Source organism: Thunnus thynnus, chromosome 12, assembly GCF_963924715.1.
Source record: "Thunnus thynnus chromosome 12, fThuThy2.1, whole genome shotgun sequence".
Classification (NCBI taxonomy): Eukaryota; Metazoa; Chordata; class Actinopteri; order Scombriformes; family Scombridae; genus Thunnus; species Thunnus thynnus.
The window spans coordinates 13,781,891-13,806,982 of NC_089528.1; the positions used below are offsets into that span (position 1 = coordinate 13,781,891).

General features: G+C 41.2%; 2 protein-coding genes across 2 annotated transcripts in view; one reads left to right on the forward strand and one right to left on the reverse strand.

The window, feature by feature from the left end:
* The window catches only part of LOC137194092 (neurocan core protein-like), a 46,293-nt gene extending 28,092 nt beyond the window's left edge, over positions 1-18,201 (forward strand). Inside the window, exons 12-20 of the mRNA XM_067605636.1 lie at positions 340-1,545; positions 5,789-5,905; positions 10,726-10,839; positions 13,261-13,312; positions 13,529-13,635; positions 13,817-13,899; positions 14,141-14,285; positions 15,327-15,509; positions 16,925-18,201. Coding sequence (XP_067461737.1) covers positions 340-1,545; positions 5,789-5,905; positions 10,726-10,839; positions 13,261-13,312; positions 13,529-13,635; positions 13,817-13,899; positions 14,141-14,285; positions 15,327-15,509; positions 16,925-17,043 — 2,126 coding nt within the window. The 3' untranslated portion in view covers positions 17,044-18,201. The remainder of the gene's footprint in view (positions 1-339; positions 1,546-5,788; positions 5,906-10,725; positions 10,840-13,260; positions 13,313-13,528; positions 13,636-13,816; positions 13,900-14,140; positions 14,286-15,326; positions 15,510-16,924) is intronic.
* Positions 18,202-19,489: 1,288 nt separating this feature from the next.
* Positions 19,490-24,920, reverse strand: tm6sf2a (transmembrane 6 superfamily member 2a). The gene is made up of 11 exons (XM_067605637.1): positions 24,838-24,920; positions 24,375-24,487; positions 23,108-23,211; positions 22,918-23,015; positions 22,714-22,817; positions 22,538-22,620; positions 22,323-22,447; positions 21,190-21,291; positions 20,970-21,062; positions 20,739-20,858; positions 19,490-20,643 (listed from the first exon to the last, which is right to left on the reverse strand). The coding sequence occupies exons 2-11, from the start codon at positions 24,464-24,466 to the stop codon at positions 20,434-20,436; spliced, it is 1,131 nt and encodes a 376-aa protein (XP_067461738.1). The 5' UTR covers positions 24,467-24,487; positions 24,838-24,920; the 3' UTR covers positions 19,490-20,433.
* Positions 24,921-25,092: the final 172 nt, after the last annotated feature.

Genomic DNA, 25,092 nt, shown 5'->3' on the forward strand with positions numbered 1-25,092 from the left:
CAGATATATTTTTGAGCCTTCAGAAAAACATGCGTTTCTGGTCATAATTAAAACAGAATTAGACCAGTTGTTGATGTGAACACTATTTACAAGTCAGAAACTGAGTTCTCTGGTTAGAGCTTTGCTAGCTGTAGAAGTTGGTCGAGTGATAGAGAAACACAGCTGACGGATAACTCAGACAGTTTAGAAGTGTTTGGTTTGTCTCCCTTGGCAAAGCAGAGAGAATCCATGAGATGATTTTCACTTTGTTAGTTGCTCTTGGCTTTTGCACTGTTCTCTCTGTCTGCACTCCTGACTGCCCTTGCTCTTTCCTTTTTGCTTGTTTTACGCCCTCCGCAGGTTTGTTTTCATGGGGGAGTTCATGGTTCAGCAGTCCCTCGAGGGAGAACGCAACACCATCCAGTGAAGAAACACCCACTCGTCTGGCATCTACTTTGGCCGCCTCCAGTAACTCTACGACTGCAGAGAGCACCAAGAGCTGGGAGGCTTCGGAGACACACACATCCACCGCCTCCAACCCCCCACCTGAAATAACCTCATCCAGTGGGGAAACCTGGGTCCGTGTCGAAGTGGAGACCACAACCCAGTCAGGTGACAAGAGGGAGGAGACAGTGACCTCTAGAGCCAGTGGTAGAGGAGGAAGAGGAAGGGGGAAGAAGAACAGAGGGGAGGACAGGGGCAGAGGAGAAGAGAGGGGGAGAGGAGAAGAGAAGGGGAAAGGAGAGGAGGAAGGGAGCGGAGAGATCACCGGTGCCGAAGCAAAAGGGGAGATACAAGTCTCACGTCGACCGGTTGGAACCAGTAAACCAAGAGAAAGATCCAGAGAAAGATCCAGAGAGAGGGGTCACAGGAAAGGACAGTCCACCACTCCCGCCCCCACGACCACCACTGCCAGCCCTCTTGAGCCCACTGTGAGGTCTTCAACTGGGTCAGAAAGTGTTGACTTTTCTACGTCCAAATCCCTGTCCGCCTTACCAGCAGAAACCCAATCCCTGTCCGTCTCACCAGACTCAAACCCATCCCCATCCTCATCTCCATCCTCTTCACCGTCAACCTCTCCATCACTGCCTGTCACGGCATCCATGTCCCCATCTCCATCCTTTTCTCCATCATCCCCATCTCAATCTCTGTTTGAATCTCCATCTCCATCCCCATCCCAGTCTGTTCCCTCTTCCTCCTCCCCACCTCCGTCCACTTCCTCACCTCCATCCCATTCCCAAACCCCATCCCTTTCACCTTCACCATCATCACCCACTTCCCACTCGCCATCTCAGACTCAAACTGTCGGATCGGGGGCTCCGTCTCTTCATTCAGACAACAAGGTCAGCTCCACTGACCCCCTAACATCGCCCCACTGGGTCCCCGTAGAGAGAGCTGTTGTGAACGGCTCTCTGGATTCTCCTCCATTACTGTCGGGGCCCTTGGATGAGGAGGAGCCTGCTTGGTCTCATGCTGTGGGCTCGGGAGCTCTGTTACCAGGCAACATGGAGGAGGAGAGCAGCAGGGGAGGATTCAACGTCAGTGCCACAACTGTGGACCCAACAGGTTAGCTTTGTATGTCTGTATTCAAATGCTCTGTAATCCAGTTGGTAGACTTTATTTCAGTTGATAAGTGTGTCCATGTTTGTATATTCATTGTAATCAATCATAAATGTCATTATTCTACACATAGCACAATTTAGTATTGACAACATAGACTGTATATGAAGATGGACGTAGTGAAGTGTGACATCACGTCACCCATTGGTTTGCTTTGGAGTCGATGTCATTGCACTATAAGGGGCTTCTGGATTGGCTTCAGCCTCAAGCCGTACCGCTTGATTGATAGCCTAAAAGAATAGTTCTGGTTTATCACTTATTTTTGTAGTTTTGGCCATGATTTTTGTCAGTAATTATATTGATTGAATTGCTGAGATCCCTTAAAAGACGGCGGGACAGGAAATACAGATTTCATCATCGGGGTCATACAAGCTTTAAACAAACCAGCAGGTTAGCCAAACGTATTTGAAAGAGAAAACAAAGGTGAATGGTAAAATTAATACTCAAAATTGTCTTTTGAAAACATCCATCACAGTTCATAAACTGTCTTCCCGGTTTGTTGTTGACCTGTCGTAGTCACTGTAGTTGTGTGTGTTCAGTTTTCCTGCACTGTTACGAGATTATTTCCAACATTTGAGGTGCGCTCACTTTCTGTTTTACCACCAAATAAAGGTTCAGATATCCTGACTAAACTATCATCTCATTTATAACCAGTGTTAGGCAGAAACATGTTACAGTAATAGGATAACTTTCTTCAGTGGAGAGTAGTGTCAGGAAATAGCCACATGTTGAAATTGAATAATTATATTACAGCTCAGATCGTACTTCAACATTTTGGGGTGGTCGCGTTTTTTGCTGTGTCACCAGTGGTTGGATGAGGGGTTGATATCAATTTCATCTCTGTGTTCAGTGGACAGGCTGGTATGGTACAGTATGGGTTATGTTGCCGCAGGAGCAGAAAAGCGGGGAAGCGGTTAGCATTCCCCACACTTGTTAAGAGGAGGATTGTGAGTGTCAGTAACTCCAAAGTTGTCCTATTTACATTGTGTTTTCTTAGTTAGCTCGCTAATGTTAGCCACGTTCAGAAATCAGCTAGTTCTGCTCTTCTAGTTTCTGGTTTTGAGTCTGAGGCTGTTTATGGGATGTGTGAGTGTGAGAGCTGCTTGCAGTTACTGGGGCTAAACTAGCTGTTTATAGTCAGGAAATACTGCACCTCCAAACTGTTGACTAGCTGCTTGTTAAACCACAAAACCTAATTTTCTGTTTCTACACATGTATACAGAAGATTTGACGTGTGGGTGTGGAGACTGCAGCATTTTAAAGTTACTTTTAATGAAGCAGTAATGAATAACAGAAAGTAATGTAATGAGTAATGTAAGTATAGCTACATTTGCTGTTGAATAATTAGTAATGTAATCTGTTTTTCAATGAGTTGGTTACATTTTTCAACTAACTTGCTCAACACTGTTTACAGCAAGTCTGACTGTCTGACTGCTTGTGTTTCTTGCTCAGTTCCACCTCTCTGTAAAGATGTTGTTGGTTCTCTCAGATCTGAGGAATTACTTTGATAAGTGCATCTTATCATAACTGACAGACATTATGGCCAAAACTACGACAATAATAACCTTGTAACAAACAGAATTGCCCTTTAAGATTGCTTTTTCATTTTTTCCCCTGACCTTGCCACTGGCTTATATATTTTTTTAAAAATCCAGTCTGTATTCCCGAGCTGCATACCTTTTATTCCCACCAGAGGAAGCATCTTCCTGCCACCATACATATCTGTTGATTAAGTCTGCAGCACAGTATATCTCAGCGAAGCTCCCGGCTGGCCACCTGGTTTACTACTTATTTTTCGCTTGATAATGAAAGCGCATGCAGGAAATATCCCATCACCCAGCGGTTGAAAGCCCCACGGGCATCATGCTATCACACATTTCTATGGTGATTTATTTTGCTCCCTTTCAAAGCGGCTCATGTCTGTAGCAGGAATGTCTGAGCTGCCTTCTCGGGGTGAGGATGGAAAACAGCTGTAAACTGTATCGACAAGAAGCCGAGGGCAACCATCTGGGCCGCTGGTGTACAGTACGAGGGTTGATTGATTGACTGAGAGACCCTGGAGTCATGTAGGCAGAAGGCCGTAAACGCACACAAACAAACAAACACACACACACACACACACACACACACACACACACACACACACACACTGATATCTTTGCTACATAAACAGAAGAAGTGGATGGATGAGCCTGCAGGAGACTGGATCAGAATAATGGCTTTCAGCTTACATCGCTCTCTCTCATGTACACAATCTCAGCTCCAGTTTAGTCCCTTGTGACTCGGTTTCATGGCCGTGGTCAGTATTTGCTCTCCTGACTGGATCACAGAGCACTTCATCAGTCCGTTCAATCAATAAGAGAGAAAACAAAAAGAGTGTTTTCAGGATGGATTTAAGGACTTTCAGTAGCAAAAACATCAAGTTTCTTTCCATTGTCTGGTCTTGTTGAGCAGATTTCTATCACACTGTCTCTCTGTGACATTTAAATTGCAGTCACTTTCTTTGTTTCCACCTTCTTGTGTGTGAGTTCACAGAAATATCAGCGCTGACTTGTGAGGATTAAAGCGCCTATATTTTAAAAATATATCATTTCCACTGTGCCTGTGATTGTGATCAATTGAAGAAAAGGCAATGTGTGATGTGTGGATTACTTTGAGGTATCACTGCAAAGTATTATCCCCCTAACCGTCCTATCTCTGTTAAATCATTAGTGTGATTTTGCTGTTGCCAGCTTGTTGTTATTGTTGTTTGTGCCGGTGGTGTCAGACGCTGTGCAGAGCGAGGGACAGTCCACTCTGTCAGCTCCTTCTACAGACTATTGATTTTTCTGCACCACTTGCTTTAATGAACGGCCGATCACACAAGGTTTATCTTTCACACACACACACACACACACACACACACACACACACACACACACACACTCCCTGTCATAAAATTTGCTCGTCATAACAGTTGATATTTTGTCAAGGCGTGCCATGACCTTGACTGATGCGGAGGGTGCAAGTGCATGTTGGCTCGGACTGATGTACATTAAATGAAATGCATGGCTGGTTTTAGCACCTGACTTCAGCAGAATTCTAACCATGAGCGGAGGAGCTTGCAAAACTTATCATAAATCTATATCGCTGAAGCTATTGAGAAATCTCTTTATTGGAGTTCATATGATTGAAAACCCTCAATCTTTTTTTTTTTTTTTTTTTTGGCTCCTTAACGTTCATTCTGTGTTGCTCAATACAGCAGCCGGTGTGATGATAATTCAGAGGATGTGAGCTTGAAATTTCTGCTTCTGGTTAGTTATTGGACTGGATCAGCCTCAGGGCTAATCATATCCACGGTATTGATTTTTGCTCATTGTACCGTGTAAACACAAACACACAAACCTGCACACACACACACACACACACACACGCTGACAACCTCACACACCACCCCCTCCTAAGCAGTCCTCAGTGTCAGAGAGAGCTGGCAGAACAAAGACTCCCACAGCCGAGCTCTGCGGCCAGAATTAACGAGTGGTGGTTTTCAAAGACCTTAAGTATAATGAGCGGCTCAGGGGAGAAACACGTGGTAGTGTGTCAATTGATATGGAAATATGTAATTGTGGAAGGAGACCACACACACGCACACATTTAGGGGCTGAATAGCGGGGCCGAGGCGCTCAGCGGGAGGTCTGCTCGTTTCTGTTGAGGATGGCTAATGTCTGAAGTTCTCACGCTGCCCACTACGCTCAGTCGAGTGAGCCAAGGCTGGCTTTCCATATGGTAACCATGACAACTGTGGCTGTGAGTGGATGGCGAAGTTGAGGCTCTCTGGCTTCTGATCCCTTTGAAAAAAGACCGAGTGTGAAATGGATATGCGTGTGTTGTAACTGCTGGTTTTGGCTCAGCTGGAATGATGGAAAATTAGGATTGCATGTTTTTTGACTCGTATATTGATTTATTTTTATCCAGAATCTGAGAAATCTAGCAGCAGCAGTGAGGGAAATTCTCTTAAAGCCAACTTTAGAATATAAATATGTTATATGCTTTATTCAGCCTGTGAGCTTCAATTTGCCTGTTTTATCCTCACCAAAATAAATCACAAAAAGGAAAAAAAAACCTCTTTTACTGTATCAGTTATTAACTCACATCCCTCATTTTGAATCCTTAAACACCTCCCTCCCCCTCGTTTGTCTGTCTTTTTTAGTCGAAGTGGAGCCCTGCGTGACAAACCCGTGTCTGCACGGAGGAAAGTGCCTTCCTCAGGGAACAGGTTACAGCTGCTACTGCCCACAAGGATACACTGGGGAGAACTGTGAGATTGGTGAGTGATGCTTACACACACACTCACACATCCCACACACACATGTGAGCACACACTGGCATAATAAAGTCCGCCCTGCATCAGTCTGTACATATTGACACAAGCCTCTCCAACAGCCTATTGGCAGGTCAGAGACTGAGCTGTCCGTCACAGCGAGAGAGGAGGTTGAATGGAGGCTGGGGGTCAAAGGTTACGTACAGACTGTCAGAGCAGGGTGATGATTATGGTCTCTCAAGGTCACACTGCTAGTAGCTCTCACTGCCAAGGTTTTTTTATTAACAAACAAAGCTCCAGGCTAAAGTAGTGCTATGCAGCATCCTGTTTTAGGATGTCTGTCCTCAAAGGCACCCTAAATAGAAAACTCTGCTAACATTCAACAATCCTTTAGCTTGCTGTTACACCCAAAGACATCATCACAGTCACTTTAGTTTTTAAGCTGAATTGATTTCTTGTCCTTGCTAAAATACCTTAAGGTTTTGGAATCAAGTCAAGGCCTTTCTTAGTTTCGTCATGGTTCAAAAGATAAATCGTTTAACAGCGGAAATCCCGCATTCAGCTTCGGCATCAAAAAGCAAATCAATTGCTATCCGCCCCAAGGCCTTTGTGCCGACTGAAGTATATGGAAATCCATTCATAGGATTTTGTGATATGCTGCTGACAGACAGAAAAACTAACAGGGGAGAAAACATTAACTCCTTGACAGAGTTTTACAGATGGTTCAAAAGCTCTGATCACTGTTATTTAATTATACTCTCAGAGTTTTAACAGATAACAGAATTTAGATGCGCTTTATCACCGTATAGGGACAAGGTCAAGACCGACATGCTGCCATGTTGCACCAGCTGATGGTGGCCTGCATGAACTGCAAGATAACGAGGGTCTGACGGCCAGGGTAGATTGTACAACATGTTTTCCACCTGCTGGCGTAGAGAGTGGGGAGACTCACTTATTGTTGAAATGGGGATGACAGAGCACACTTTTAGACAGTTTCTCCATGAAGGCATTCATGGTTGCACTCGTTTAAACATGCAGAAGGTGATGGAAGTAGTTGTGTAAACACAGCATGAGACAAAAGTAAAAATCTTTGCTCTTCCTGCTTTGACATGTCAAAGGCCTATTCTCTCTTTCAATCATTGGCCCCTAATTAAAAGGCCTTAGACTCCTGTTGTACATCCACTCAGTGTTGTTTTCACTTACTTTGCTTCTTCTCTGGACCGTTTAGGTGTTGATAGGCTTAATTGACATCATACCTCCATCTTGTTGCACATGTTAAAAGTTACAACTTTAAATGATAATACAACTTTATCCTTCATATTGGTACATGTAGTTTAATGACTGACATCACAGCACAGGTAATCAATTAGCATAGTCTAATCTGTGTGGGCCCGATATTGATATTTGAGAGTTTAAAAGATCTGATGATATATAATTTTCTTTACACAACCCATAACAGAAATAAACAGTTTTGATAAGGTTTCCTCAAATTTCAAAAGGTAGTACTTTATTGATCCAGAGGGAAATTGATGTGCAAGATCAGGTGTCTCGCTGGCCAAGACACCCTGTCGGAGTGACAGCAGCTGATCCCTGGAGTCATCAATGGCTCCGTAAACACCAAACTGTTGTGCGAGTGCAGGGGAGTGGGTTGACAAAAGTAACCCTGCAACGAAGAAGAGTGAAAAAAATCTACTGCACTGTGGGACTAAAACTAAAGCTAAACTAAACTGTACACACAACTAAGCTTAATAAGACAATAAATAGTAATAATTTAGAATAAAGATCAGAAAACAGAGAGCAACTGTAGCTGGCAGCCGCACGATTGAAGCCAGAAGTCAGATTTAACAGCTGACATATACGCCGATACTGATTATCTGCAATGAGCTAATATCAACCAGTATCCTCAGCCATTAAGCACCAACTTCAGGGGTCTTGGGTTTGGTATAAAACTGACATTTTGGTTTACTATTTAATCGTTCCCACCCACATTTTGATGATGACGAATATGAAACAGTATTTAGAGATAGCTATCACTTTAATATCTCTAGTTGATTTACACCATTGAGTAGGATTGCTTTATATTGGATTTTTTGCATCTATGTTATGAATACCTTGTTTTTTCAGGTATTTAATTCACTGGAGTACCAAAAACAGACATTACCATCTAGTTATTTTATCTCTCACGGCTCCTCAATTGAGTTTTCAGAAACTGTACCATATTACAATATGCTGTATATTGATATTGTGGTAGAAGATTTTATCCATCCATCCCTGCACCCCACATCTAAAATCAAATCGTTCCTCTTATATAGTTACATTTTTGCAGAGGTGCTTGTGAGCTTCGGTGTAGCCCTACAGCAGACATCTGCATGGAGGTGCTGTGACTCTGACACAGAGGTATAAATCTGCCTTGAGACTCACATTTTGTTCATTAACACATGCTCAGCTTATTAGGCAGCCATTCCTCAAGGAATTGAACACTTTATGAATAAATTAACCATATACAGTAACGTACTTATCTGTATTCACAGTCCCACTCGGCTGTGAACACCTTAATACTTACCGGGTGCCAAGTTTTGTTTGTTCAGTGTCACAGAAAAGATGGACGAACGGACAGTCAGACAGTCAAACTGACAGCCAGCAGCTGATGCGTGGGTATGCTGAAGGCTTTGTATGGATTTGCAGAATTTGCAGTATTATCTCTCTGAGGAGCGGCTTCCCCTCTGCATAATGGATGAGACGGACAAGCGGATCACACATTTTATATTGAACAACAAAGAGAGAGAGAAAGTTGGTGGAGTGTGTTTAACTGTGAACTGGCACATCTAAAGGTCAGAGGTGAGAGGTCATTCAAGGTCTTAAGTAGCAGTGAAGTCCCTTAATCAAATGTTATATATTCATACAACATTTTTTTAAAATTTAATTTATAAGATATATTTACAAAAGTAGTCAACCGGCAGTAAAAGCCATTTTCTCTAGTGTTCATAAAAATGTATTAATTAAAAATAAACTTGTCCATCACTCTGAAGAAAATCCAGTCTCTACAACTTTTGTCTTTCAATTAAACATTTGGAGATTTTCTCTTCTACTCATATCAAAGCATCAGGCTGAGTTGCACCCACATAGTTTAATTTAACCTCTGATCAATGACAATTTCACTTTGGTGGGTTTAAAATAATGAGAGAGAAGAGAAAGGTTTAAAACAATTAATCCTTGATTCATGTTCAAGCTTAAATCAGGAGTGTTGTACAATTTCACCATAGTTTAGATCCTTTAAATGCTGAGTAATTTATTCCTCATTTGTGCTGTTTGGCAGCGTGTCATTCTTGATACTAATAAAGTAAGACATTTCCAAATCCTACACATACTGTAGTAGCTTTCAATGATTTAAACCAATGAACCATGTTGTCACAGACTATTTTTGCAATAAGATAAGAGACATTTTGCTTTTAATTTGCAATTGTTTGATCTTCTAGATAAACAACATTTTTTGCATCGCAACTTTTGGAGGAGGGAGACATCATAAAAGTAAACACATTACTAAGTTTCAGTCTGTTCCTATATCTTTCTTCAAGAAACAGCCTCATTTTCCTCCATTCTGCTTTAAAAAGCTGACATTTTTATAAAAAGATAAACAGCCTCTGCTGTCATATTAAAGTTAACCTTTGATCAAATCTGAAAGATTTTGAAGCAACAGTAAAAGCTAAACTGAAAACATTTAAAAACAATCTTACTTTGTCTTACCCTGCAAGAGACTGTCCTGATAAATCACAATTTAATCCAGATTAAAAATTAATCTGTATTGTGACTGACCTCCAGTGACAAGAGCATCTTGGATGAGGCTAAAGGTCATAAGTTTGATCTGTCTGACACCTTTAGCTCTCCACATCCACTGACCTTGGTCAGTTTTCAGACTTTTGCTCAGAACTAAGTAACCGTTAAGATCCGAGGAAACACTTTGAAGTATGTTTGAACCTATAAGTAGCTTTCTTTTTGTGCTCTCGCTGTGAGTTTTAATAGATTTCTGCAGTCCTGGGGTACGACTGTTATTCTGGGCCCAGAAGAACCCCACAGTGGCAAAAGAAGATTACATGCCCTCCATTTACTATGATAAAGTGATACTATATTGATCCCTGTAGAGAAGTGTTCCTTTTGCCTGCTCTTTCTTCCCACAGAGAGGTCGGGGAGCTCAGTTTGCTGCAGAGCACCAGCCTCAGAGCTGGTAGGGTATCTGTTGTTGCTTAAGGCCTCTTCAGCAGGGTGGATGCCTGCTAAAACGGAGGCTTGAACCCGACTCATCTGGTCCCATCAGCCTCTCCTTATTTATGTCTAGACTTGAAATGCTTTAAAGGAAAAGTGTTGTGGCCTGCGGTGCGTAACTTTTTCTTTGCAGTATGTAGCCTTTTGTAAATAGAGACAGTGGACAAGAGACAAAAAGAGAGATTAGTCATACTGTACATCAAGTCAACCTTAAACTGTGTAAATGTACACAGAAGCATGTAACAACACTTGAAAGGCTTTTAGAGTGTTTTCTTCTGCGAGAGAATGAGGACAAATAAGGAATGCAAAGGGGATTAGACTGTGTGTATTCTCCTCACACCCTGTTTGAATTATGATAGTGTACTTGCCAATATGGACACATTTCACAGTTTAAACCAGGACTAATGACCAGCTCATTCTGTGCCAGTGCTTGAATGGCAGCAAACGCCCTCTCAGTTTTTTTTTTCTTTATGAACAACATCTCCACAGCAGAATACATCCTTTTAATTAGACCCCCTAATGAGATCTACAACCCGTCTGCTCTTGCTGCTTTTTCTCCCTCACAGATGTTGATGACTGCCAGTCGGAGCCGTGCGAAAATGGAGGCACTTGCATCGACAAGATTGATTCATTCCTCTGCCTTTGCCTGCCCAGCTACGGAGGAGACACGTGCGAGAAAGGTGAGAGGAAGACAGATGGAGAATACTGCACACATATAAATGGAGCATTATTTGTTCATATGAAGTCCTTTTGTACATTGTCATGTGTGCAGCCAGGGTGGTGAAATAGTTAAAGTTTCCCAGACATCTGATACAAGCTGTAAAGGGTTTGTTGCTATAACTGTGCTGGTGGACATAATCCTCATCAGTGTGCAGTGTCTGTTACAGCTATATGTCATAATCCAATATCACAAGGCTGCATCTCTCTGCAGCTATCAGACAGTGTATCTGTGTGTGTCACAGTGCTGCAAGATGACAAATACAGACTGAATCTCCTGCATGCACAAAAAACATACACATTGTTTCCCAAGCATCAGTTGCTATTTGCACGGTTTTTAGTCAGCGTCCCTCCATACATGCACACATGCCCACATGGGTACAATTATAATACTGTTTTTCAATTAGAGATGATTCATTATTGTAACTGTATTATGTACCGGAAGTATAAGAAAGTATAAGTATGGACCTAGTTTGTAGTTCACTGAGATACTAAAACTATTAGGGATCTAAATGAAGCAAGTGGGCAAATTTTATTCATACAGCACTTTTCAAAACAGAAGTTACAAAGTGATTAACAGGAAGAAGAAAATGGGAAAGAGGGGGATAAAAGTAAGCAGAGATAAGTGCACATCACACAAAATGTATAAAATCAAGAGAAACCCAAAAGAAAAAAAAGGATTTTAAGATGATTTTTAAAAGAATAGTTCAACATTTTTTAAAAAAAAAATTGCTTTCTTGCTGAGAGATAATGTCTGAAACGTATCATGCTTTTTATGAATTTTAATACTGTTGTAATATCAGATATCTTTGTTAAACATGATCAGAGTTCCAAAACTTGAGGTGAACATAATGTAAAATGCTCCCCTCAAGTCAAAAGCCAGGGCATCAGCCTTCTCTGAACGCTCCGTTTGCAATGTGACCTCTACTTCCTCCTTGTGATGATGTCAGAATGTTTGCACATGCCCACAATCGGCCGTTCGTTCCGTAGCCTTTGTTGCTAAGGTTGTTCCAGGGGTTGTTCATGTTGTCCAATCACATATTTTGTATTGGGTTCAGGCTTAAACATTTCAGAAGTTTCCATTTTGAGCAAAGAACGAGAAAGAAATGAAATCCTATCACTACTGTTTGTTTACGTAGCCTCTGGAGCTGGCCAATCAGAAGAGAGCAGGCTCATCGGGAGGAGGGCCTTAAAGAGACAAAAGCTAAAACGGCCTGTTTACAACAGAGGCTGAACTGAGAGGCTGCATAAAAGACCAGTATAAGATAAATAAGGTTTTTAATACGTTTTTTGAACAGTAAATCATCCAAAGATATTCCAGTAGAGCCTCAGAATGTAAATATAGACCTGGAAATGTGCATTATATGTCCCCTTTAATTAATAAACTTAAGAGATGCTAGTCAGTGGATTTTGCTGCCTTTGGACAGTACCAGGCAGTATTTCCTAAAATGTTGCACTATTCCTGTAAAAATGTGCACTGATGTGACTTCTCTTAGACTTTGTGGGAGGCTGTTCCAGAGATGAGGAGCAACAACAATAAACCAGGCTGTCAAAAATGGCAAACAAGCAGGCGGATGTGAAGCTTTGTTACTAAAAACAAACCAGGCAAAGCTGGCGACGAATCCACCTCATGTAAAATAGTGTGATGCAGGCGATCAAATTGAAGCCAGGATGTGTGTTGGGTAACAAAAGAGGCGGCAATCGACCCACAAATGCGGAGAGAGCCATCTGTAATATGACAAAAATGATCAAATAGATACACAGACAAACTCAGAGGCAATCTAGTCCTGTGAGTGTGTGCAGTCTGAACAATAAACAAACACATACACACATGTTGGCAAGATTCAGATCAGTGGCACTAATCACCCTCCATACCACACACTGACACCCACGTGCATGCACACACACACACACACACACAAACACAAACACAAGCGCTGATTCATTACCTCACTTGTTTCAGCCACCTCCAGCTCCAGATCTGCCCTCCTTAAATGTGTGTATGTGTGTGTGTATGTGTGCCGTGCACTAGTAGTAATGAGGATAAATGAATATCTAACCTTTGCAGTTATAAATGAATCCACAGACCTTGGTAATGAATACTAATAGTGCAGGGAAAGGGCCTCATGTGCTGTGAATTGAAAACGAGCCTGTATAATTACAGTTCATGTATTCAGCCTCTCAAGATGCCAAAGTCATATATTTTAGTCTTTATTTGCCAAATGAGATAGAACGTTCAACAAAAAAAAAGCCTCCTGCTTCCTCTCTCCTCCCGTGTTATACAGACTATTTTATCTGCTCCTGCACTTGACTTCACTTTTACCCTTCAAAAAAACATTTTAGCTCCACTAATTTCCCCTCCTCTTTTCTCTTCATCTCTACAGACATAGAAGGTTGTGATCATGGCTGGAGGAAGTTCCACGGCCATTGCTACAGGTAGGTAACGATGAAAAGCTGGCTGAACCGTAAAAATGAATGTTACAATATATTTACCTGCAACCACAGGTGCCTAATCTATCTGCATTACTCTTCCATACCCTTGAGTTATGCGTGACACACTTACCACAGTGCTCTGTAGCGTTTAAACTTGTCTCGCTGCATAATGTATGAATTATGTATTTTCATATCCACTCACACTGTGTTGTCTCACAGGTACTTCACCCACAGACACACCTGGGAGGATGCAGAGAAAGACTGCAGAGAGCACAGTGCCCACCTCAGTAGTGTCATCTCCGCTACTGAGCAGCAGTTTATTAATGGTTCGAATGTATTTCTGTTGGTTTCGTTTGTGTTTTACTGGTATAACATGCAGAACAAACCACAACAAAAGACATAAAAGTGTGTGTGTGTGTGTGTGTGTAAGTATGTGCGGTGGACATCAGGGTTTTTACAGATAAGCAATTAAGTCTAATGGAAATATGGTGCTGGTGATTTTTCCAGGTCTGGGTCATGACAACGCCTGGATCGGTCTGAATGACCGCACAGTGGAGGAAGACTTTCAGTGGACTGACAGCAATGATCTGGTTAGTCGTCGTCTCCAATTTGTGCTGCCATGTCATCCAAATTATTATTTTTTCTTTCTCTATTTGTGCAAAAGCTCTTGCGTAATCACACAAATGCCAGACAGTAAATAGACAGAAAATACCAGTATTTCATCCAAAAAACTCAGCAGAAGATTGTAGTTAATAGAGATTCCAGTCTTGTCTGGCAGCACTGACGAATAAAAGCAAATGCGGCTGAATTCTGTTGTTTGCTGATATGCAGGTGTATGAGAACTGGAGGGAGAGCCAGCCAGATAACTTCTTTGCAGGCGGTGAGGACTGCGTGGTGACCATCGCCCATGAGGATGGCAAGTGGAACGACGTGCCCTGCAACTACAACCTGCCCTACATCTGCAAGAAAGGCACAGGTACTGTAACACTGCTGGACTGAATGTAACCAAACAGTTGGCACTACTTACTAACGAAAAGTACAATAATTTGTTGTTGAAATGCTGTTTGACACTTCCAGGTCCAGTATAAATCTTTTACAACACATCAATGCTTAATAATCAGTTTATGAGGACAGATTTTTTGCTTTCTTCATACAGCTTGGTTGCTTGTGTGTTATCGCTGACCAGCTGGCCACCTGTTAGTCATAACTGTGCATCGTCAGCTCCGGTGCTCTTTATGGAGAAAAGCTTTCTTCCTGAAGTTTCTCAAACTGCCACTCAGCAGTGGGTCAGACCTCAGTAGCAGTTTCACATCACTTGCAGTTGTGAAGATTGTGATTCTGTCTCAAACAACCCGTATTGACTCTTGAGAGCAATATCAATCTCAATCTTCCTCTTATTGCCGTGTCTCTCTCCCTCCTCAGGGCTCACTTACACGGGTCCAGACAGCAGAACTGTACTTGCAGTTATTGCCAATTACTGCCTTGTTCACAAATATGATCTGAAATTGCTGTGAGCCATTTCACCAGGTTTTCCTGATACTCACCCATAACCTCCTTCTGTGGTTTGACTCAGCCGGCCTGAAAGTGAATGCAGCGAGAGTTTGTCAGATGCAAACAAAACTAAAGAGAGGTACACTCTGAAGACATGGAGGAGGGTCCGGAGGAGGGAGGGAGAGAGATGGAGCAGGACAGGGAGAAAATGATTGAGTGTATTTGTTTGTCTGGCTGTCTACTGCAGAGCCCCATTACCTCCCTATGGCCAGGCCACAGCTCTACCCATCAGTCAGTTACAACAGCGAGGCTGCCATCTAGAGGCAACACACACTGAACAGTTGAGGGTTATTTTTTAGTCTTAAAAAGCGACTAAAGTTGGTCTCTCTGAACAGATGCATAATAAGTGAAAGTAATGTTGGTTGTATTTTAGCTCCATTTGTATCTTCTGACTGATGTGAAATAGATCTAGATGTATCTTGAGCAAAAACAGAACCCAACCTTCTCATTTGATCATTTTTGGCAGTGCTGTGTGGGACCCCGCCTGCAGTGGAAAACGCCCATTTGATAGGTCGGCGGAGGTCACACTATGACATCCATGCCGTGGTGCGCTACCAGTGCTCCGAAGGCTTCTACCAGCGCCACATCCCCACCGCACGCTGCCGGGCCGACGGGAGCTGGGAGCGACCCAGGATCATCTGCACAAAGTGTAAGTATTCAATATCTAGTAATACTTTATTTTATTGTTATTTTCTCCACTTCCTCATAAACAGACATTTTGCCTTTTGTGTTTTTTAATTGCTTCTCCTATGGAGCTTAAATAACACGTTTTAATTCTGGTCTTCTGGTGCTCATATCTAGTAAAACAGGAATAATTTTCTTTAATCACCATAGTTACATTCAAATAAAAGTAAGGCAATGCAAATTTATATTTGTATGGCACCTTTCAACAACAAGACAAAAAGTGCTTTCCATAAAACATAAAAGGCATTAAGACAAAATATAAAAGACATAAACACAAAGACACCAGACATAAAAAGAAAATAGAATTTAAAAGAGTTAAATAGAAAATAAGTAATAAGCTCAAACAGAATAAGACAGATAAAAGAGTAGAATAAAAATTACAGTGCAGCTACAGTGCGGTTCAAGATATGAATCTAAAGCCCCAAATTTGATTTAATAAAAGGCAGTGGCAACAGAACAGTTTGAGTGTTGGAGCAGACCTCAAGTTTTCAGGGAGTTTGTTCTAGATTTGTGGTGCATAAAAACTGAACGCTGCTTCTCCATGTTTATAGTTTTGACCCTGATGACAGAAAGCAGACCTGTCTCAGACAATCTGAGAAGTGCAAAGAAAGAACTGGATTAGAATAAGAGATAAAATTTTAAAAAAATATCTCTTTACTTTTTAAGACAACTGGAAAAGTCGTCCATATCATGAGAAGCTATGATGCAGTTTCACTATGCTCTATGACTGTATCTCTGGACAAAGTGATGTGTCAAAAATCACACAATCTACTGTCTCTTGCTGAAATTATAACATTCAGCTACAGAAAAAGGACACAAGATACTACAGAGACTCCTCTCACCCAGCTTAACATCTTTTTGACATCCTCCATTCTTTTTAAGGACTGTAAAGTATTGGTACTAGTACAGCCAGGTTCTCTAACACTTATCCAGAGTCTGTTTCCCATCCATAAGATACTGTAATGGTATGTACACAAAGGTACACAATAGTTGCTTTATGGTGCAGATAGTATCCATATGGGGACACTTGATTTAGTCATTTATTCCAATTATTTTATGCATAAAGGTTTTATTGTTTGGTGATAATATGATGATTTTACCGCTTGTGGTAAAACAGGTGTCTGTTTTCATTTTGTATCATGTGATCTCACGATAGCAAATTCCTATCAACTATGTGAAATGGCAATAATCTTGCATTCAGTCTTAAAAAGACTTTATTTTAAACAGTGACCAGTGGATTTCATTTATAAAAAGAAAAAGTGGCATGAGGTGTGGTAATCTTAAAACATTACTTGTTACCCTACAGTTGTGACGTGTATCTACTACAGTACATGTACTATAGAAAACCAGATAAACCCATTTATTTCCTTCCACTTTTAGCCCGGCGATCACACCGGTACCGACGCCATCACCACAATCAGCACCACGAGCGCCGCAGCCACAGGAGACACGGAGGAGAGGGACACAAGGCCAGAGAGGACGCGCACAGCTACTACTGAACCAAATAATACAACGTCAGCAATGCCTAGGTGCTAACCATGGCCCATAAAGAAAGACAGTAGTTCACATGAGAAACACTCCCATTTCCTTTTCTGCTTCTAGCCATGCTCTCTTTAGCTTTATTCCTCCTGATGAATAAGGTTTTCTCCCTCTAACACACAGTTTATGTCACTGAGTTTGGGTGTATTGATGCTTCTTTTTATTCTTACCCCGCTTCCTTTAATTGAGGTCCATGCGAACACTTAACTTGTAACACTAACTCTTATTAACATCCTCCCACCCTAACATCTCAGTACAGTAAATCCTCCACCTTTCTATGAACTGTAACCCTCTCGGTCTGTCAGACTGGCAGCAGTATGCGAGTGTGTGTGAGCGTATGCGTGTAAGAGAGAAACTTAGTGAAGTGCTGAGCCACTTTTTTTTGTAAAGGTTTGCTTGTTAAACATGAAAAATGACTCTCATCCTAGTATTCTGTTTACAAAGCACAGATGTAATTGATGCAAGATAGCATTCAGTCCCTGGTAACCCCCGAGCTTTTTGTATGTGTACTGTAGCTGTTACTTTTTTCCATAGAGCACCTGAATAGCTGGTCTGTTTTATTCTACTGACATGCTTTTTTCTAGTATTTGCTATGTTTTTGTGTAATGTTACTATTTATTATGAATCATTTGCTAGTGAATAAGCTTTCTTTTTTTTACTTATACTTCAGAGAGCCAGTGTAACATCATTTTCTATACCAGTCCAACAATCAATCAGTAACAAAATTAATCATTTGATTGCCTCTAATCTCTGTATTGTAAATATTGTGGTGTTTGTTATTGGCTGATCCTTGATCAATAGCTGGACTTTGTCCAGTCAAATAGATCCCCATCCCCTTAAGCACTCTCAGCTAATGAATATGTCCCATTGACAGTCGAGTGATTGATAGTGTGGATGGGATTATTCGACTCTTTCTCGAGATAACCACTTGATTGTATCTGAATCGCTCAATACTCTCAATCTTTGCACGGCTATATTTACACGATGGGTAGAATGTCACAATTTTTTTGTCGTTGGTCCCTTTGATATTTGATCGATCATCCACTTTTTTGGTGTTCTTATGACTTTTTGTCCTGCTGTTGTATTCCATTCTTAATAAAGAGAAAAAATGAACAGCATCTCTGATCAGTGTGTTTCTGTCAAACCAACCATCACTTTGTCTATTAGTGTTTGTTGCGTGCATTTCTTAAAGGAGTGTGTGCAGATGATGTAGAAAAGTGCTGAGGTGCTTTTAGAAAGTTTCTATCATGTCACCTTTTAACCAGAGCAGATGAAACTCAACCAAACAGCTTTCAGCAGTTTCATCCTGTTTGGTACAAAAGGTCATTTTCTCATCTCTGTTGTGTTTGTGAGCAGAATATTTAAAGAAAGAAAGTTAAGATGCACCAGATAAGCAGGACATTAAAATATTGTGTTTACCAGAACTAACAAACCAACACAGATCCCAGTGTTGAGAAAACACATGAGTTTGTAAAGGGCGTATTGCAGTTTGATTCTAATCCGATGCATAAATTCAATTACAGAAATCTATCTATGATGTTGCACTTCTGTTTTAACTGGAATAATTTAGGGCCAAAGCCAGATGGCAGCCCTTCTGCCTCCTTATAACTTTCAGAAAACGTGAAAATTCAGTAAAATTTTCTGTTATAATCTGAATGGTTTTGCAGTTGTATGTCTGAAAGGTTTTCTACATGATGGTCTAAAGGCTGGTTTTTATTAGCTGATCAGTTTCCTCTACTCTGGCAGGAATAATTTCTAATGTGAAATTATTCATTTATGTATTTCTACTTTTTGGCCAAAAAGTAGTCAAATTTTAGGACACCACATCTAAAGAATATCAGCATCTCCATTAAAAAAAAAAAAAAAAACACTATGTGTATCTTTAAATGATAAAATGTGAACATCAGGTCAAATAATTCCCATTAAAAATATTAGGTACATGTCCTCTGTGTCACTGAATACATACAGAAATGTGAAAAAGACTTTTTTGTATCCAAAACACCATGAGCTGTGGAGTTCTGCACTCCCGGTTGTTCACCACCACACACACCATGAGTCATGTGATCATATGTGCAGCTGTTGCATGCGACAGCTCACCTTAATCCAGGGTTCACCTCTTATCAGTTTGACAACCACAGCAGAGTTAAGTAGGCCAGCAGTCCACTGCACATAGGTCACAATGACATCACCAGTCGGAGACAAACTGACATCAGTAGAGAAGCTCCTGTTAAACCAGTAAACTGTTCAGTTTGTGAGTAAATGTAGAATCAGATTTATGATCAACTTATGGTTTGTTACAGTTGTACAGACAGAAACGACCTCAGAGATCAGCTATACTTAAAACTAATGGATGGAATTAAAGGATGTGATTCATGCAAATGTAATTTAATCAAACACTGTATCCCATTCTTTCAGTGCTCCATTTGTTTTTATTGTACAAAATAAATGTGGAACATAAAAACCTCCCTGAGAGCAGTCACAACTAGAGCTACAGAAATATCTCTCTAATCAATTAATCGTTAAGTCATTCGTCAAGCAAAAACACAGAATATTCTTCAGTTTCACCTTCTCCATTGTGAATATTTCCTTCTTTCCTCCGTTTTATATCATTGTAAATTGAATCACTTTGAGTTTTGGACTGTTGGTTGGACAAAACAAACAATCTGAAGACATTAAAATTGAAAGAATTCATTAGTTGCAGCCCTTGTCACAACATGTAGACATTACACAATGTAAGTTGATATCTTTCACCAAATGGACTTTTTCCTTCATCATATTCTCCACTTGAGTAACACCTGCCTTTATCTCCCTTATCACAAGCTTTGAAGTTATTCAGCATTTCAAGCTCTCAGTGAATCCTGTGAACACTTCTTATAGTCACAGTTTTTAAAGGATGAAAGCTGTGATAGTTTCCACTGACCCTGTCATTTTAACGATCAGTGAAAAATAGACATGAAACCGGAGATGTCTGCAAAACGTTCCCACAGACAGATTAAATGTGTAATAATGACTGATAATGCTGTTACTCTCCAACAGTGTATTGCTGGTTATGATCCAGGTTAATAGTCTTAATTTGTGAAGATACCGATTGGGTGTCTGTATGAGTCACCGGAAAGCTGTTCAAGCTGATTACAGTCCTCACCTCCATCAACAGCCTTCTTATCAGGGTCCAATAGTCCATGCAGGAAGTGCTGCACAAGGTGACTGATTTTGACCGGTTAACTAAGAGAGCAACATCTTAGATTTCCTCTGGGTTTTGGGTTGAAAAAAAATGTCTGTTTAATGTGAGCAGAGTCTCCAGACGACATTAGCCTTGTCACAGTATGAAGTATATCTCTGGTGTGTGTGGTCTAGTTTTTCTTCTTCTCGTTGTTGGTCTGTCCCTTGGGAACAGGTTTCATAAAATAAGCAGGGTTAGTGTGGCAGCGCAGGGCCAGCAGAGAAGGCGCAGCAGCAAGCAGCACATTGAGGGAAATAACAGGCCACCATTTGTCTGCTGGGACTCGGTACGTGAAGGGAGTGCGGGAGTGCAGAGATGCTCCGATATGGCACCACTGGGTCTGTAGAGAACAGCAGGGGAGGAGGAGGAGGAGGTAAACATGAGGACTTGCTTTTGATATCCAAAAACATATCCAAAAATAATAACCACAGTTACCTGGGCCATGGCTCCGGCAAAGAAGAGGGTCCAGTCCAGCATCCAGCTGCAGCCAGGTGTTTTCAGACCGTAGATGAAGACAGTCAGCAGGGGCAGAGCGTAGAAGAAATACACCAGCATCTACAAAAATTGTGCACAAAAAAGGAGGACTGATCAGTTATCGTTTGAACAAACAAAGATTATACATTAGCTTTAACTCCATGTATTGATACGTTTTTTCTGCAGACTCACCGTAACTCGCGGGAAGCCGACTGGATCTTTGAGATAGGGCTCATACTGATAGATGTAGGTGAAACAGACGTCCAGAGGACAGTCCAGTACCACCTGAGGCAGAACAGCAGGAGAGTTATAGTTTCCATACATGCAACGTCATATCTTTAGCCTGTTCATTAAGAAACAGTCATTTTGGACAAATAAAAAACGTAAAATTGGAGGTTTAATTTTTACTCACAAAGCCTCTGAAAACAGAAAAGGCCATTGCTCCCAGTAACAGAAGTGAGAGAAGCAGGTCAAGAGGTCGAGACAGCAGACTCTTCTTCTGCTCCACTGCAATCTAGACAACACAGATGCATTCTCAGTTAATGTAGGCACCATTTATTTAAATTACTTTAACGCCTCAGTTAAAGACAATATATTGATAGGGCCAATATACCACCATTGGTATTGACAAAACAGTTCAATGAACTGCAGCAATTAATGGGGTTTTTTTTCCTAATTAAGGTCAATGTCTAGTTTAATTTGTGATTTAATTTATAGTTATTTTCATTAAAAGTTGTTATTTAGGAATGCAGGAAATAAAAACACAATTCAGGGTTTTTTGTTCTGTTCTCTTATCTTTGCTTTTTACTTACTGTATGGTTTCATACTGTATTTTCATACTGTACTTTTGCCTCAAGTGAGGTCACCTGAGTCAGCATCTGTTAGGATCTGAAGACGTCAAGTTTGAAAATGAAAATGAATCTGGGGTCGTAGGGTTAGAAAGACCTGATGCACCAGATGGTTTGTTACACAGAACCGTCTGAGACGTCGTCCTTACCAACTGTTTGGAAAAGGGTGGGCACTTTCAAAAAATACTTGGCAGGTGATTGGATGAACCTTCTGTCTATCACCATCTTACCTTGCAAGGCAGCTGGATTCGCAAGATTGCGAGATTGCAGAGATTGCAAGATCAAAATATCATACGAGAACCCTCATAGGACAGTGATTGGACAAATGCATAACTTGAAGCCTGACAAGATGGATTCTCACGTGATGTCATGATGTCGCAATGTTGTGATCTTGCGAATCCAGCTGCCTCACAAGGTAATCAGAAAGAAGCAAAGTTCTTGTCTCCATTAGCACAGCACACCCGAATCTCAAACCAGTTGTATCGTGGGTAATAAATGTGCCAGGTTTTGACAAGTGGAATAAAGAAGAAAATATCTCTGGTTCTGCTGCATCAATTTTTAAACTGTCCACTGAGAGTCTGACAATGTTATAGGAGTGCAATGCTGAATTTGTTGAGAACTCTTTTCAGGGACCACTAACAAAAAAGGAGCTGCTGCATGAATATTTATTACACACATCTTGCCTGCTGAGATGTACCTTGTCTGCTGTGAAGACTGGCATCTCTCTGGGTCTGCTTAACAGTACAGAGGCTGCCCAGAAAGGCACCAAAAAGAAAGGTGTGTTCCTCCAAAAGGCTGGTCGAATGTTAGACCCATATTTACCTGGAAAAATAAGAACATGATCAATAGAAACAGCCTTAAAACAACACTGATGATCTGACAAACTTGAAAGTTCATGTGGGAAGCTCTAACCGATGACCACTCCCGGGATGTGAACAATTTGTTGGGCGATCGAGGACCCCGCCCACAGCAGCGCCAGGCTGCGATAGGACTTCCTGCATGGACAGAAAATCAACAGGTTTCATTAGAGGTCTCACTGAACACACAGCAGACAGGTAGTGGTGATGGTGGTGATGCCCACAGCTCACCCTTTGAACATGCGATGGATCATAGTGAGGAAGAGGACAAAGTGGACGACACCTTCCCAGTAAGACATCATCACAGCATAGGCAGTACTCAGGTGAGGCTCACCCTGAAGAGACAGCATCATACAGTGAATTTAGTGATTTTTGACATTTAAACATCTGAAATTAAAGCATTCCTTGCTTTTGCTCATGTTAAGCTCATCTCACCTTCTTCAAGTAGAAGCCCATGAAGCCAGAGATGAACCCATCCTGCTCCAAAGCATTCGTCAGGCCCACCATGCAGGTGAAGGAAAACTCTGCAAACACTGGACAAACACATAGAAGCACAATGAAAAACAACTCTGCTGCTGCTCTTCACATCACCGATAGATGTCAAAGTGTGTCTGTATGGTCGTACCATAGAATAAAGGGTCCACTTTCACTTTGTGCTGCACAGTGAGGAGGAGGAGGAGAAGAACAGATCCCAGCACAGCCATTCCCATTCCCAGGATGGGCAGAGGTCTGAGGAAAAGCATGATTGACGTGGATAGTGAGAAGCTGATGTATCTGTGCAAGTATTTCAGCTACTCTACAATCTTCTTTACTTTATACTTTCATCCAGAGCTGCAACGATTAGTCGATCAATCAATTAGTTGATCACCAGAAAATTAGACACCAGCTCTTTTGATAATTGATTCATTTTGGGTAATTTTTGAAGAAAAAATGTATAAATTCTTTTGTTCCAGCCTCTTAAATGTGAATATTTTCTAGTTTCTTTAGTTGTCTATGACAATAAACTGAATATCTTTGTGTTGGGGAATGTTGGTCAGGACAAAAGAAGACATTTGAGGACGTCACCTTGGGCTTTGGGAAACAGTGATCGACATGTTTCACTGTTTTCTGCCATTCTATAGACCAAACGTCTAATCGATTAGTTAATTTGATAACTACAACCGGCCACTTCTTTCATTATCCTTTCAGAGAAATGATCCCAACACTCTGTCTTTGGACTATAAAGGACCATAGCTCCCCTCATCATTTCTTATCAAGGTTATTTAGACATAAAATTCAAATACTTTCAAGTTAGTTTGAGTTGTTTCTTTGGTGAAAATGCACAGGCTCAGTTTTGATTTGGAGTAAGATAGGACAGTGGTCAAGTATCATCCAGGCTTCATGACTTATTCATGATGTTATGAAGTTAAAAATAAATGGGTTAAATCATCAAAAGCGCAGCTCTGTTTACTGTAATTGGCTTGATCCTGAACCAGAGAGGAACACTGGTGAATTTTGGGTGTTATATTTAAATTTTAAAAAGCCTTGCACTCAAGATTATTAATTTATTTAAGACATTTACTTTTAGGAGAACATTTCCCCCAGATTCACTTACAGTTTACTAAGGCTTGTGTAAATCTTGTTTTGTGTGTAGGCTTTGAATGAGGTTACCTCAGGATAAACACGCCCTCGCTAAACCTTCTTTCCTTCAGGCTGTGGGCCGCTTCATAAGCCTATTAATATCAGCGGCTTTACTGTGCAATACCTCCATACAGCAGGCCAAGATGAGAGTGAAATTATCACGCGCTCGCACACGCACGCGCGCGCGCGCGCACACACACACACACACACACACACACACACACACACACACACACACACACACACACACACGCACGCACACACACACTTACTCCTGGAGTGCAGGGATGTTGTTCATGGCATACAAAACTGCAGGAGCGAGGAGAGAAAGGAGAAACACGCAGACCTCAACCGGCGGCCTCATTCTTCACAACTTGTTTGACCTCTTTTGGAAAAAAAAAAGTCCAGATAGAAATATTCCCGGTTAAAGTCGCTCAGAAATGAAACAAAGCATGTTCGAGGCCAGTGTCCTCTCCACTGCCGCCCCACCGATGACTGAAAGGAGTGTCCTGTTGTATTTTGACCTGTGATGAAATAAGGTGCAGCTGCTCCAAAACGACTACTATCTAGTAGGTCTCAAAGTTCAACCCAGCAGCCATGTCTAATGAGTCCAAACTTAAAGGCAGAAAGACTTTTAAAGTTTTGTTAAAGGCCTCTGAATCGTGCGTTATGCGTAAAATGTTGCCAATGGATTAAGTATCTTAGGTGTGTTATTTTTCGGCTGCAATTGATTACCTTTAAATTCTCTGAATTGTTACTGCTGAGAAACCATTCAAATCATTCATCTATGGCTGTTCACTATTCAATGTATGTATGTATGTTTGTGCAGACTGCCACCTGGTGGAGGCAGCTGTCCCATGTCACTAGTTTCCCCCTGATGAGCCTTTTCCAGACACAAAACTGCACTTTTTTTGATTTTGCTTTCTATTATCATACAATTTATGTATTCTGTGTACATGGGGTCTGTCTGAATTGACAGAAGTAAAAAAA